The 12,595-nt window shown below is 55.7% G+C and overlaps 7 protein-coding genes across 7 annotated transcripts; 3 read left to right on the top strand and 4 right to left on the bottom strand.

The window, feature by feature from the left end:
* Positions 1 to 781: 781 nt before the first annotated feature.
* Positions 782 to 2,429, top strand: L226DRAFT_514269 (uncharacterized protein; the record flags this gene model as incomplete). The annotated part of the gene is made up of 5 exons (XM_067678404.1): positions 782 to 1,197; positions 1,261 to 1,545; positions 1,601 to 1,638; positions 1,699 to 2,014; positions 2,091 to 2,429. Exons 1-5 carry the CDS (start codon positions 964 to 966, stop codon positions 2,427 to 2,429), a joined length of 1,212 nt encoding a protein of 403 aa, XP_067531281.1. The 5' UTR covers positions 782 to 963.
* Positions 2,430 to 2,833: 404 nt separating this feature from the next.
* Positions 2,834 to 4,387, bottom strand: L226DRAFT_469776 (transaminase; the record flags this gene model as incomplete). Its single annotated transcript, XM_067676246.1, has 3 exons — positions 2,834 to 3,882; positions 3,948 to 4,119; positions 4,178 to 4,387. 3 exons carry the CDS (start codon positions 4,385 to 4,387, stop codon positions 2,834 to 2,836), a joined length of 1,431 nt encoding a protein of 476 aa, XP_067531280.1.
* Positions 4,388 to 4,866: 479 nt separating this feature from the next.
* L226DRAFT_574597 (uncharacterized protein) lies at positions 4,867 to 5,968 on the bottom strand (the record flags this gene model as incomplete). Its single annotated transcript, XM_067685067.1, has 3 exons — positions 4,867 to 5,093; positions 5,159 to 5,421; positions 5,475 to 5,968. 3 exons carry the CDS (start codon positions 5,966 to 5,968, stop codon positions 4,867 to 4,869), a joined length of 984 nt encoding a protein of 327 aa, XP_067531279.1.
* A 149-nt stretch (positions 5,969 to 6,117) lies between these two features.
* Positions 6,118 to 7,202, top strand: L226DRAFT_492726 (DUF775-domain-containing protein). The gene is made up of 4 exons (XM_067677400.1): positions 6,118 to 6,403; positions 6,463 to 6,535; positions 6,593 to 7,040; positions 7,102 to 7,202. Exons 1-3 carry the CDS (start codon positions 6,274 to 6,276, stop codon positions 6,990 to 6,992), a joined length of 603 nt encoding a protein of 200 aa, XP_067531278.1. The 5' UTR covers positions 6,118 to 6,273; the 3' UTR covers positions 6,993 to 7,040; positions 7,102 to 7,202.
* Positions 7,203 to 7,670: 468 nt separating this feature from the next.
* On the top strand, positions 7,671 to 8,846 carry L226DRAFT_616035 (uncharacterized protein; the record flags this gene model as incomplete). The annotated part of the gene is made up of 4 exons (XM_067686853.1): positions 7,671 to 8,098; positions 8,152 to 8,240; positions 8,307 to 8,414; positions 8,495 to 8,846. 4 exons carry the CDS (start codon positions 7,671 to 7,673, stop codon positions 8,719 to 8,721), a joined length of 852 nt encoding a protein of 283 aa, XP_067531277.1. The 3' UTR covers positions 8,722 to 8,846.
* A 280-nt stretch (positions 8,847 to 9,126) lies between these two features.
* L226DRAFT_469850 (uncharacterized protein) lies at positions 9,127 to 9,996 on the bottom strand (the record flags this gene model as incomplete). The annotated part of the gene is made up of 3 exons (XM_067676255.1): positions 9,127 to 9,323; positions 9,384 to 9,646; positions 9,719 to 9,996. The coding sequence occupies 3 exons, from the start codon at positions 9,994 to 9,996 to the stop codon at positions 9,127 to 9,129; spliced, it is 738 nt and encodes a 245-aa protein (XP_067531276.1).
* Positions 9,997 to 10,750: 754 nt separating this feature from the next.
* Positions 10,751 to 11,861, bottom strand: L226DRAFT_616033 (uncharacterized protein; the record flags this gene model as incomplete). Its single annotated transcript, XM_067686852.1, has 3 exons — positions 10,751 to 10,985; positions 11,049 to 11,311; positions 11,365 to 11,861. 3 exons carry the CDS (start codon positions 11,859 to 11,861, stop codon positions 10,759 to 10,761), a joined length of 987 nt encoding a protein of 328 aa, XP_067531275.1. The 3' UTR covers positions 10,751 to 10,758.
* Positions 11,862 to 12,595: the final 734 nt, after the last annotated feature.

The following is a 12,595-nucleotide window of genomic DNA, read 5'->3' as shown; positions in this document are numbered from 1 at the left end:
CGCGTCTTGCGCGGTTTGTGCCATACGGGAGGCTTTAGTCGGATCAGACCCCAGGATCCTGTGCAAGGGGCACCGTTCCGAGAGCTTGCTTCGCAGGTTCGGAGGATCATGATTCTTGGTGAGGTTTCGGGGGACACCGCTAGGATTACGGGGGGTTAGGATCGTTCCGTAGTGCAGGCCTTCTCCGAGTCGCGATATGTCCGTGATATACTTACCTGTCCCTCGAGTCATCCAACAGCCACGGAGTGTTTTTCAAATCTTCCAGCTCGTACTGCGTAGTACATTATGGTCAGTCCTTCCGGGCTGATACCAAGAAGATGGTCGACTGAGGCTTACCATCGAGCTTCCAGCGAACATTCAATCCTCGACATCTCCTCTCAGAGATAACATGGGGCATGCATGTAAGGCCCGATTCAGAGACTAAGTCCTAAGTGAGGTGTGTGGGGTTAAGTGAGAGCTGGCGGTGAGTAGAGTTCTGACTTGGCGATCATCCGTGCAGACCCACACGGGCGCCTATTCTGCCGTCCTCTCGGCATGCCAACTCTTCTCGCTGCCTATCATTGGCTGCCAAGACATCCTCCACCTTATACCGCCATGACATGATTCAGTCGAGAGTAAAAGCGCATATAGTGAGTCACTGATAAGTAAAAGTACACGAGACCCTCCAACGATAAGTGCGATGGCACAGGAGAGTCAGACTCGGTGGCAACATGGCAAGTATGTTCGTCAATCGTGATTTACCATGGTCTATGGCGGCCAGTAGCTGAACTAAGATTTCCAGATTGCCATCCCGAAGGACCTCAGAAGGCTCGGTCGTTGACTCGTTGTCGAGCTCCCATCAAGTCGGTTGCCATACAACTGTTCAGACCGTGGTAGTACAAGGCTGGCACAAGGACAGAGCCGTCTTCCTCCCTCCCTTCGCGGTTGTCCACTCAACCTCCCTTCCTTCCTCCCTTCATCGCTATGTCTGTTGGTCGAGCACCCTCATGCGACGATCCATACCAAGCGCATCCTCTTCACTTCACGAACACTCCTGGCGGCCTCAAGGAGTCCGAGTTCTTCTGGCGGGAGCATCAGACGTTTCTCGCAAGCTGCGGCTACAAGCTGCGACCGCGCTACAACGAGGACTGGGAGCCATCGTGGCTCAAGTCCAAGAATAGTGATATGTGGCATTGTGAAGACGGTAAAACCACCTTCGTATGATTGTCTTTCTCTGTCATTTCATTCTACCCCGTCGCTCATTTGGCGAGGCTTCCTCAGCGCAGTACTACTATGGACGCGACGCGCGTTGCAGATGGTCGCATCGTTTCCTTGAAGCAGGTCAACAAGTCCTTTTTTCCGACCGAAGAGGATCTGGTCTGCTTCTTCTCCCAGGAACCACTCGCATCCGATCCGCACAACCACTCGGTGCCGGTATACGAAGTCCTTCACTTCCCCCGGGATGAAGATGTCATATTTCTCGTGATGCCGCACCTGATGCGAATACAGGAGTGCAAGTTCGCAACCGTCGGCGAGGCATTAGAATGCTTCCGACAGGTGTTCGAGGTATGCCATCCTCTTCCCTTTATAGAGCGTTGCTCAGTAACAGGTCCGTTCATAGGGCTTGCACTTTATCCACAGCCACCTCATCGCGCACTGGTGCGCGACTTGAAACTTTTGACGTGTCACTCTCTCATCTACTAATCCTGCGACGAATAGCGACCTCCACCTTCTGAATGTCTTGATGGATCCTGCGCCACTGTTCTCCGACATCCCGCATCCCGGGTATCCCAAGAGAAGCTACGACTTTCAGCGGAAAGTCAAGAAGTACACTCGCACAGAGCGTCCCACGAGGTACTATATCATTGACTTTGGAATATCGCGCAAGTTCTCGCCTGGGGATGCGCTCCTCACGCGGACGTGGATCGGAGGCGACAAGAGCGTTCCGGAGTACCGGGACCCGACCGGAGTATCGAATCCATTTCTTATAGACGTGTATAGTCTTGGGAACATGATTCGCGAGGACTTCATGCAGGTGCGTGGTGTCCACCGTTCTCGTTCTTGCTCTTTACCCGCATTGCGCAATGTCACTCACATCACATCTGCTGCAGCACTCGTCCAGCCTCAACTTCATGAGACCTCTCGTCGCGGACATGACACGAGAGAAGCCCGAAGAGCGCCTCAGCATGGAACAGGCCCTCCGACGCTTCAGCGAACTGCTGGCATCACTGCCTGAGCGGACACTGCGGGCGCGATACGTATATCGTAGCGAATTCTTCGTTGCCAGGGTGTTCCGAGCTTGCCGCCACGTAGTACGCACGGCCAAGTACGTACGGCAGGGATTGTCTGCCCTGCCTACGCCTCCTGCTATCTCTCGAGCCCCTCCAGAGTTCCTCACGAAGCCCGAGACGCATCCAGGCACCTCATGTCATTGTCAACCCACGATCTAACATTTGACGTGCCGATCACGTGCCACGATCGCAGCTGGGACGTGGTCGACGAGATCAGGATGCTCTGCACCTCGCCACTCTTGGGTGAGGCTCATGGACTCCGTTATACAAGGCCATCACCTAGGTGATCGAGTCAGCAGTGCAGCTGGTAGGTCTGAACGTATTCACGTACCGTCTTGATCCGTGCCGTACCCGCTGGCCAGGTCTCTACTATCTAGGTGGTCGAGTCGAACACATCATGAGTCTGTCAACCAGCAACGACGACAAGTATATTCGTCTTTTCTGTTCTGTTGTACTACAAATGCAGTGAACTATACAATGCGCACGTAACGTGAAGAGAGCAAGACATCCGAACAACCTCAAGCCCAGAAGAGACGCAAAGACAGAACAAGAACAGATGCGCCCTACAACCCGCCGTACTTCGCCACGAACTTCTTGTGGAAGCTCTCCAGCGCGCTCACGTACTCCTCCACACCCGGGCACAGACACGTCAGGCGATAATGGTGCTCGCCGTCCTTCTGGCCGAACCCGGAGCCGGGCACAACACAGATACCCGTCGCGTCCAGCAGCTCGAGCGCGTACAGCGTGTCCGGGCTCTTGCCCAGCCGCTTCGCCTCCTCGACGGCCTTGTCCGGGAGCTCGAGCTTCGGGTACAGGTAGAGCGCGCCCGGGGAGTCGACGCACGACACGCCTGGGAGCGAGTTCAGGCGCTGCGCCATCAGCTGCGTGCGGTGGCGCAGCGCAGAGTGGATCGTCTGCGTCTCCTTCTTCCAGAGCTCGTACGAAGGCTCGCCGGGGCGCGGCGGGCGGACGAGGCAGTCCACGCCGATCTGGCCCGACACGGGCGGGCACAGGTTCACGCTGGACATCTTGTACAGGAGCGCGCGGACGTCGTCCGAGATGTTCGTGCACTCAAAGTAGCCGCCGCGCCGGCCGCACTCGCCCTTGACGCCCTTGGAGATCGAGTGGAAGGAGAAGAGCGGGATGGGCGAGTTGAGCTCGCGCACGACCTGCTTGAACGAGTGGAAGGGGTGCGTGTCGGGCCGGTGCAGGTTCGCCTGGTACACCTCGTCTGCGAGCAGGACGAGCGAGTGCTCCTCGCAGAGCCGCACGACGTCCGCCATCGTCTTCTTGTCGAGGATGGCTCCTGTCGGGTTGCCCGGGTTGATCACGACGAGCGCGCGGGGCGTGATGCCGTCCTTCTTCGCCTTCGCGATCGCGGACTTGATCTCCTCGAGCGAGGTCGACCAGCCCTCGGGCTCGGACAGGTGGTATGGGAGCGGGGTACCCGAGAACTGCGCGAGCGTCGCGGTGTACAGCGGGTACTGGGGGATGGGGATGAGCACACCCGTGACGTTGGGCGTGATGAGCACGTTGAGAATGAGTGACACGCCTGCGGACGCGCCTGCCGTCAAGAAGATGTCTTCGGGGTCGCTGGGGAAACCGTCGCGTTCTGGGCCAGGGGTGTCGCGTAAGCTCGAGGCGCACCGGAATGTGGGGGCATGTGGGGCTCCGCACCTTCAATGAACTTGGCGACGCTCTTGCGAATGAAAGGCACGCCTTTACTGTGCGAGTACGCGCCTATGGACCCGATGTGTTCCTGCAGCTCCTTCGCCCGGTCTAGCACGTCCTGCGGCCACTTGCCCTTGACAAGCTCCGCGAGGGGCGGGTACTCCATGAGCGCAGCGACCTGCAAGCGGCGCCCTCCATCTCCCTGCTCCGAGTACGAGACAAGCAAGGAGGCGTACCTGACGCGTGAAGGTGAGGGCGGGCTGGTCAAGCCCCTTCTGTTGTGGGTTTCCGATGTTCGAGGAGATGACCTTCTTGAACGGGAGATCGTGGTTTTCGTCCTGGAGCTTCTCGCGCAGTTCCTCAGCCTTGATGGCGAGCTCGCCGCGCACGGCGTACTGCACGTTCAGGATGGCGGGGTTGAGCTGGTCTGGGGTAAGGGGACGCATGGCAGGAGCGGTATGGGAGAAAGACAGGGTCTGTGTCTTAGCCTTGGTCAGGAGAGAGTTATGTACACGGCGAGAGGCAAGCCTGATCATGAGGCTAGACTTGGAAAACTGGACAGCTGTGACCCCAAATTGTGGTCCCGATTATCGTTTGGATATCGCTTTTGCCGCGCTGGTCAAGAGGCTGCAGAAGAGGGTCCTCGAGGAGAGTCGAAGCAAGTACTTGAGCGCAGGTCGTCCACGTCGTCCGCCACGACGAACGCGAGTCACCCCGCACCGAGCACGTAAAATCCCCTCGCGAGATCTCCGATGCACGATCGGCGCGCGTTCGGGCCGCACTCCCGGCGCTTCCTCGCCGCATGCTAATGGATATGCGCGAACGTACGAAGGTAAACGGAGAGGATCGTCGCGGTATCAATGGTTCAAACAAATGGGACACCGCATGGCGTATGACATGGATGCAGGAAAGAAGACGAGTCCATTCAAGCCAAGTCGTCATCAGCATCCGACCATTCAATGAGGATTGGATTCGCGTCCAGAATCTCTCGTTGTCGCCGCTCCTCTGCAAGGTCATCGATCTCATTCTGAGCGACTTGTCTGGCGCGGGCCTTGTCCGCCCATTCAGGGATATAGCGAGCGTGCTCCAACAATGATTCCACCGAAACAGCGTGCTTTATGAGAATGAGGCTGCCAAAGAGCTTCGCGTATCCTAGAATTTATAAGAGGACGATGTTTGAATGGTACGTCAACAAGAGGGAACAGATAGAAACGTACTGGGAAGCCAAATATCTGCACGATCGTCGCACGCAGAGTAGAGCTCGTCGCACAAGAACTCTTGAAGAGGAGGGGCTATTTCGTACGCAGTGATAGCGTCGCGCTTCACTGAACAACTATGTTCACGCGCCATTCCAAAGTCTACTATCCTCACGTGAGGGGCTCCCTCCGGACTCTTCGAGACAACGATATGACGCTCGGCGAAATCGTTGTGCTCGACTCCGGCTTTGTGGATGGCCAATAGAGCGTTCACGGCTTGGTGTCTAAGAGCGGTGGTGTAAGCGGTGGAAGTGCAACCTACACAAGCATGACTTACTTCACTGTCAGCTCGTAGTTCGTCAACTCGTACGTGAGTGGCACGCCGCAATACTGCAGGATCAAGACTCCAGTTGGCCCCTCGTCCGTGACGTCGATGTAGCATCCATACATAACCGGGACGACCTTTCCCTGAAGATCCAGCAGCTTCGTGTTGTACAGATCGGCCTCCTGGAGCACCTCTACCTGACGCTCTCCATACGCGACCTTGCAGACCACCCGCCGTCTGTTGTCAGTCAGACCGGCCTTTGTCACTACGCGCAGCTCGGCACGGAACACTTGGCTATTGCCGTCTGACGATTCTGAGATGAGCTTCGCCAGAAACGCTCTGACAGGATCCTCGACGGATCGATCGGGAATGTATGGCTTGAGAGAGTAGCAAGAGTCGGAGAGTGAACCTGACGATTCGGAGGGAGAGGCAGGCCTTGAGGATCCAGAGTCCGAATCATCTGTGTCAGGAAAGGCAAAGTGCTGAGGCCAGAGTAACGAAGACATGGACAGGAAACAGACGCAGTGAAGTACCTGGCAGAAGGCCGACGGACCGACCTGGGGGCCTCGCGGTCCCAGGCCACGTGATCGTGTCTGTCAAGGTTAGACGCCTGCGCGGGACTGGGCGCGCGCTCTTCGCGGTGCGTCGCGCTCCACCGCGATGTCGCGCGAACTTCCGAGAACGCCGCGCCTCCTCTCCTCCTCTCCTCCTCCATCCTCCTCAAAACAACGCCGCCGACCGTAACGCGTCCTTAGTCTCAACCTCAGACTTCATCCGAAAGCTCTCCCGGTTACTAGCACGACGAAAGAAAATGTTCGGCTTGGTTGTCGCGGGTCGCCCCCTCCAGACCAATCTTCAGCAGATCGACGAGACCCACGCGCTATTCGAGCTACCAGCCGCGAGCTCGATCAACCACGTATGCGTATGTTTGCTTGGGACAGGTGCGTGCTCGCGATTTGTCGTTTAGCAGCACATCATCTCTGACACGGCGGGCGGACAGTACCATTTCCTGACGGCTTCGGGGCAACAGTACATTTCTTCTGGCCAGGGAAGGGTTTCCAGTTACTTGGAATGTGAGTCAGCTCCCATGCAATTCCTTACATTTGTACTCAACGCTCATGGCGACAAAGGATCTCGAACGAGAAGCCCTCCGCAATATTCCGCCTGCGCGGCACCTACTCCGCCCAGTCCACCAACGCACACGCCATCTTCACGGGGGCAGCACCCGACGGCATCTCGGACGTCACTGCCTTCCTCGGGCTCTCCATCGAGCCTCTTCCGCAGATCATGGCCGAGTGCGCCGCCCTGCCCTCCGCTGTTGGCGCGAGATCGAACCCCGCCGCAGATGCGACGCTCATGGCGGAGCGCATCGTCCGGCATCTGTTCAACTACCTCTCGAGCTTCGTCGGGGGCAACCCGTCCGCGTTGTCGCCGGACATTATGATCCCGATGGGCTTGATCGCGAAGTGGTACGAGAATTTCATGGGCAAGGTTCGGAATTCTGGGATAGGGTTTTTGGAGAATCAGTAGTAGCTGCGTGTCAGGGTGAGATGTGAGAATCGGGAATGAGGACAATCGGTGAGTACGAAATCTTATCGCCCCATGACATATCTCTGAGCGCGTGGATGGTTTGTGCCAGATATCGGACGTCTCGGTGAAGTAACCTTTGTGTACGAGTACTAGCTCATATAACGCATCACGCATGAAGAAACAACAACATAATTGCCCAAGCGCGTCCCCATGATCTTCCAGGTATCCCGAGAACGTATTGGGCTGCCTATAGCATCTCACGATGTTCGAAGACTGTCAGGTGAGCCTTCAAGCTTAAAGTTCACGACTCTTCAACCGTTCGTCCGCCGCAATTCATGTCAACTGCGGATAATGGCGAACTCATTGCTTCCCCGGCTCTGCCAAAAGCTACGCACGCTGGCGCAGACTGGACAGTACTCTCCTATGTTCACATATGGCAGTGGGTGGGGGAGCATCGGAGTACAATGAGTACACACGCCGCAACGCTAGTTGATGGCGTCTGATTTTTATGTAATAATGGCGACAGCGACGCAACGTTCAACGTTCAACTCTCTCTCTCTGTCGCTCACCACGGCCCACATCGTACTTCACTGCATCTCTTTGCCGCCCATGTCTTCGTTACTCTGGCCTCAGCACTTTGCCTCTTCTAACACAGATGATTCCGACTCTGGATCCTCAATGCCTGCCTCTCCCTCCGAATCGTCAGGTTCACCATCCGACTCTTGCTACTCTCTCAAGCCATACATTCCCGACCGATCTGTCAAGGACCCTGTCAGAGCGTTTCTACAGAAGCTCATCTCAGAATCGTCAGACGGCAATACCCAAGTATTCCGTGCCGAGCTGCGCGTAATGACCAAGGCCGGTCTGACTGACGACAGACGGCGGGTTGTCTGCAAGGTCGCGTATGGAGAGCGTCAGGTAGAGGTGCTCCAGAAGGAGGCCGATCTCTACAACACGAAGCTGCTGGGTCTCCAGGGCAAGGTCATCCCGGTTATGCATGGATGCTACGTAGATGTCACGGACAAGGGGCCAACTGGAGTCTTGATCTTGCAGTATTGCGGCGTGCCACTCACGTACGAGTTAAAGAACTACGCGCTGACGATTAGGTAACTCGTGCTTGTGCAGGTTGCGCTTCCACAACTTACACCACCGCTCTTAGACACCAAGCTGTGAATGTTCTATTGGCCATCCATAAAGCCGGAGTCAAGCACAACGACTTCGCGGAGCGTCACATCGTTGTCTCGAGGAGTTCGGAGGGAGCCCTTCACGTGAGGATAGTAGACTTCGGAAGGGCCAGTGAACACACTTGTTCAGTGAAGCGTGACGCTATTACTGCGTACGAAATAGCCCCTCATCTTCAAGATTTCCTATGCGACGAACTCTACTACGCCTGCAGAAATCACGCAGATATCTGGCTTCCCAGTGCGTTTCTCGTCTCTATATGTTTTCCCCCTTGCTTGACGTACCATTCAAAACATCTTCTTTCTCATGACTCATAACAGAATTCGCGAAGATCTTTGGCAATCTCATTCCCGTGAAATACGCCGTTTCGGTGGAGTCGTTGTTGGAGCACAATCCCTATACCCCCAAATGGGTGGATGAGAACCGCGCCAGACAAGTCGCTCAGAAAGAGATTGATCAGCTTGCCAAGGAGCGGCGACGGCGAGAAGCTCTGGATGCGAATCCACCACCCATTAAGTGGTCGGATTCGGAGGACGACTTGGCTTGAACGGCCTGGGACTCGTCTTCTTTCCTGCGTCTGTATCATGTACCGTACGGTGTCCTGCATATCTGTTTGAACTCTGGACTGTCGACAGCGCTAGCGCGATGAGTAGTGTATATTAGTGAGTGGATCCGAATGCAGTCGATGATTTCTGCTTGTATGCGACTTGTGAGCTTGGCTCTCTTGAAATCTGTGTCCTGGTCGAGGACGAAATCGTCATCACGGCCAGCTCTTTGTCCGTTTTCGCCCTAGCGGCAATTGCAGAGCGGAATTGGCACTAAGGCTGGTTATTGTCTACATGCCTGACCACGTTTTCTATCAGCTCTTGAAGGAGGCATGTACAAGAGGGACGTCAAGCATAGTTTGCGGCGAGGAGACACTACATGCAGACAGACTCGGACTCGACGGTGTTCACTTGAGCTGAACCTCTCCCATGTCTAAGGCCTTCCTCTCCGTGAGCCAGTCGTAGCGAGCCTTGACTACTTCATACGCGACGTAATCTATCTCAGACTGCGGGACATCCTCCGGCGGATGGCCGTTCGCCTTCAGCAACTCGACGCTCTTGGCGTACTCGACCGGCACGTCGCGCGAGAAGAATCGGACATAGCCTTCACGAAAACGATCAGCAACCTCGCCAAATCGTAATAAAGCCAGCCGTAGATACTCACGGGGAAGAAAGAACTCCGCCTTCATGAATGCCCTCCAGATCTCTGAGCAGTCAACCTCGCTCGGGAAGGGCATGGGAGAGTACATTTCAAAGTCGTCCTTGTACCGGCACTTATGGTTCCCGTTGGCGTTTGAGAAATCGATTATCATCGGCATGTACGTGTTGCTCTCCGCGTGGTGAGTGGCGACAACGTTGTCCTCAGTGAAGTCTTCGGGGTCCACGCCTGCATGGTGCACGGCAATGAGCGCCTTCAGAAGCGATTCCCTGCGGCACAAAGAGTATAAGTAGCATCAGCTTCACTGAGCGACACAAAGAACACGTAACAGTAAGACCCACCGAAAGTACAGCGGTTGTTTACGAAATGACGTGCGCAAAGGTCTGCCGCAATCCTCTAGCATCATGACACCAGTCCTCCCTTTGTAGGTCTCGCCGATGAAAAAGCCGTAATACACCGGGACGGCCTTGCCGCACAGAGCTTCGAGCTTCCCCTCGTACAACAAAGCCTCCTCCTTGAGCACCTGGAACCATCGTCTGCCGAACGCGACCTTGCAGACGAATTTGCGAGTCTGCTTCGAGGCCTCGAACTCTATGGTGACGCGGAACACCTGTCGCATCCCATTGTGGCTACTGGAGATGCATTCATGCACTTCCTTGACGATGTACTTGATTCCCTGAAACCCTGCATCGTTCATCGCGGTCAGCGTGTAGTAGGGTGGCCGATTCACCTGGCGATCTGGAGGAAGGAGCGGTGCCGCAGGGAACTCGAGCGTCATGGTCATGGTGTATTGGTAGTGACTTGTGAGTCTGACACTGAGCTGGCATTGCTAGCGGCTCCCGCCGGAAGACCGTGAGACAACACGCGCACGCGATACGCACGCATAGAGATACTGCTAGGCGAGCAGGAGGCAGCATGCGACAGCCTAGGACGTGCATGCCAACGCGCTCTGACGGGGAGTTCACGGTGTTGCATGGGAAGTCCAACATCCTGGGCGTATATACATAGCAGCGAGCCAGACGCTCAACTTATAGATTGACGTTGGCATTCCTATGTCTTGTAGCGTACACGCGCTCTCGTACTGCTGTACAAGCTCTTTATGGACCGTTGGTGAGTACATCACGCTCACGTCTCCAAGTTCAAACGAGAGAGAGAGGCAGAGTGGAACACATCCTGCTCACGGACCGAGCCACTGCGATAGCCTGTTCCCGCTCACGAGCCTGCGCCGCCAATCCGCACTCCGCGCGTTCACGCCACCCATGCAAGCTCAGCACGCTGATAAGCTATCCGAGCGGTGCATTCTGTAGACGAGAGTGGTTCAGAGTTCAAACAGGACGCCGCATGACATGTGATAGAGATGCAGGAAAGCAGAGGAGTCCGTTCAAGCCAAGTCGTCCTCGGCATCCGACCACTCAATAGATACAGGACTCGCATCCAGAGCTTCTCGCTGCTGCAGGTCCTCGGTGAGGTCTCTGATCACCCTCTGAGCATTTGCTCTGGCGCGGTTGTCGTCTGCCCAATCAGGGATACGGGGAGCGTGCTGCAACAATGATTCCACCGAAGTGGCATGCTGCGCGAGAACGTGACTGCCAAAGAGCCTCACGAATCCTGTTATGAAAGAACGATGTTTCAATGGTACGTCAACAAGAGAAGGAATAGAGAGAAACATACTAGGATGCCAAATTTCTGCGTCATCTCTGCAGGCGGTGTGGAGTTCGTCGCACATGAACTCACAAAAAGGAGGGGCTACTTCGTACGCAGTAATAGCGTCGCGCTTCACTGAACAAGTATGTTCAAGCGCCATTCCGAAGTCTACTATCCTCACGTGGGGAGCGCCGTCCGGACTCCTCGAGACAACGATGTTACGCTCAGCGAAGTCGTTGTGCTGGACTCCGGCTTTGTGGATGGCCAATAGAGCGTTCACAGCTTGGTGCCTAAGAGCGGTGGTGTAAGCGGTGTAAGCGCAACCTGCACAAGCATGACTTACTTCACTGTCAGCTCGTAGTTCGTCAACTCGTACGTGAGTGGCACGCCGCAATACTGCAAGATCAAGACTCCAGTTGGCCCCTCGTCCGTGACGTCGATGTAGCATCCATACATAAGCGGGACGATCTTGTCCTGGAGATCCAACAGCTTCGTGTTGTACACATCGGCCTCCTTCTGGAGAATCTCTACCTGACGCTCTCCATACGCGACCTTGCAGACAACCCGCCGTCTGTCGTCAGTCAGACCGGCCTTTGTCACTACGCGCAGGTCGGCACGGAATACTTGGCTATTGCCGTCTGACGATTCTGAGATGAGCTTCGCCAGAAAGGCTTTGACAGGATCCTCGACGGATCGATCGGGAATGTATGGCTTGAGAGAGTAGCAAGAGTCGGAGAGTGAACCTGACGATTCGGAGGGAGAGGCAGGCCTTGAGGACCCAGAGTTCGAGTCATCTGTGTCAGGAGAGGCAAAGTACTGAGGCCAGAGTAACGAAGACATGGACAGCGAAGAGATGAGGGGGGAGCGAAATGGGACCACGATCCTCCGGGTCTCTCTGGAAGAGGTTGAGCAGTGAGTAGGAGAGTTGGAAGGTTATAAGGAGACAACGAACCTCTACCAGTCACAGCTATGGAGAGAAGAGACAAGTTGTCGCATTGCCAGCGGCTCCGGCGCGAGCGTCAGACAACTGGCGCGCGCGATGGCCCGCGAACGGCGAACGCAGGGTTATGTACACGTCTACTCTCCGTCTGTGTTGTCAATTACTCCCTCGCTGAGATTCTCTCTGTCTGCTTGTCGCTCTCACATTGACAGAATACGTTGCAAGACTTCATCGCCGCCCTCTAAAAACGCCTTACAACTATCTAAGCATGTCGCTTCGGGTCCGAGTCGGTCTGTCAGTACGCATTATCACTACTCCAGCGGCAGACGCGTCCACCATCAGAATCAGAAGGTGTGCTGGAGGGATCGGGCCTCTCCCAGGTGTGCACCATGCAGAGGAGGAAGACTAGGGGAACTTTCAGGAGCGCGAGAGAGACACAGGAGCGCATCACCAGCATAGGTACGATATTACATAGCTCTCTTGGTGTCGTAATTGAGCGTCGAAGTACAACTCGAGAATGAAGACGACGCAGAACTCGTACTCTCAGAGGATGTGCGACGTGTACTCTACGCGCAGTTGTTGGACAGGGCACATAGCGAGTCGGCGACAGCACGCGACAGCCTAGGTCGCAGTG

The sequence above is a fragment of the Lentinus tigrinus genome (genome assembly GCF_003813185.1).
Source record: "Lentinus tigrinus ALCF2SS1-7 unplaced genomic scaffold L226scaffold_35, whole genome shotgun sequence".
Lineage (NCBI taxonomy): Eukaryota > Fungi > Basidiomycota > Agaricomycetes > Polyporales > Polyporaceae > Lentinus > Lentinus tigrinus.
This window is presented reverse-complemented; position numbering and strand designations above follow the sequence as displayed.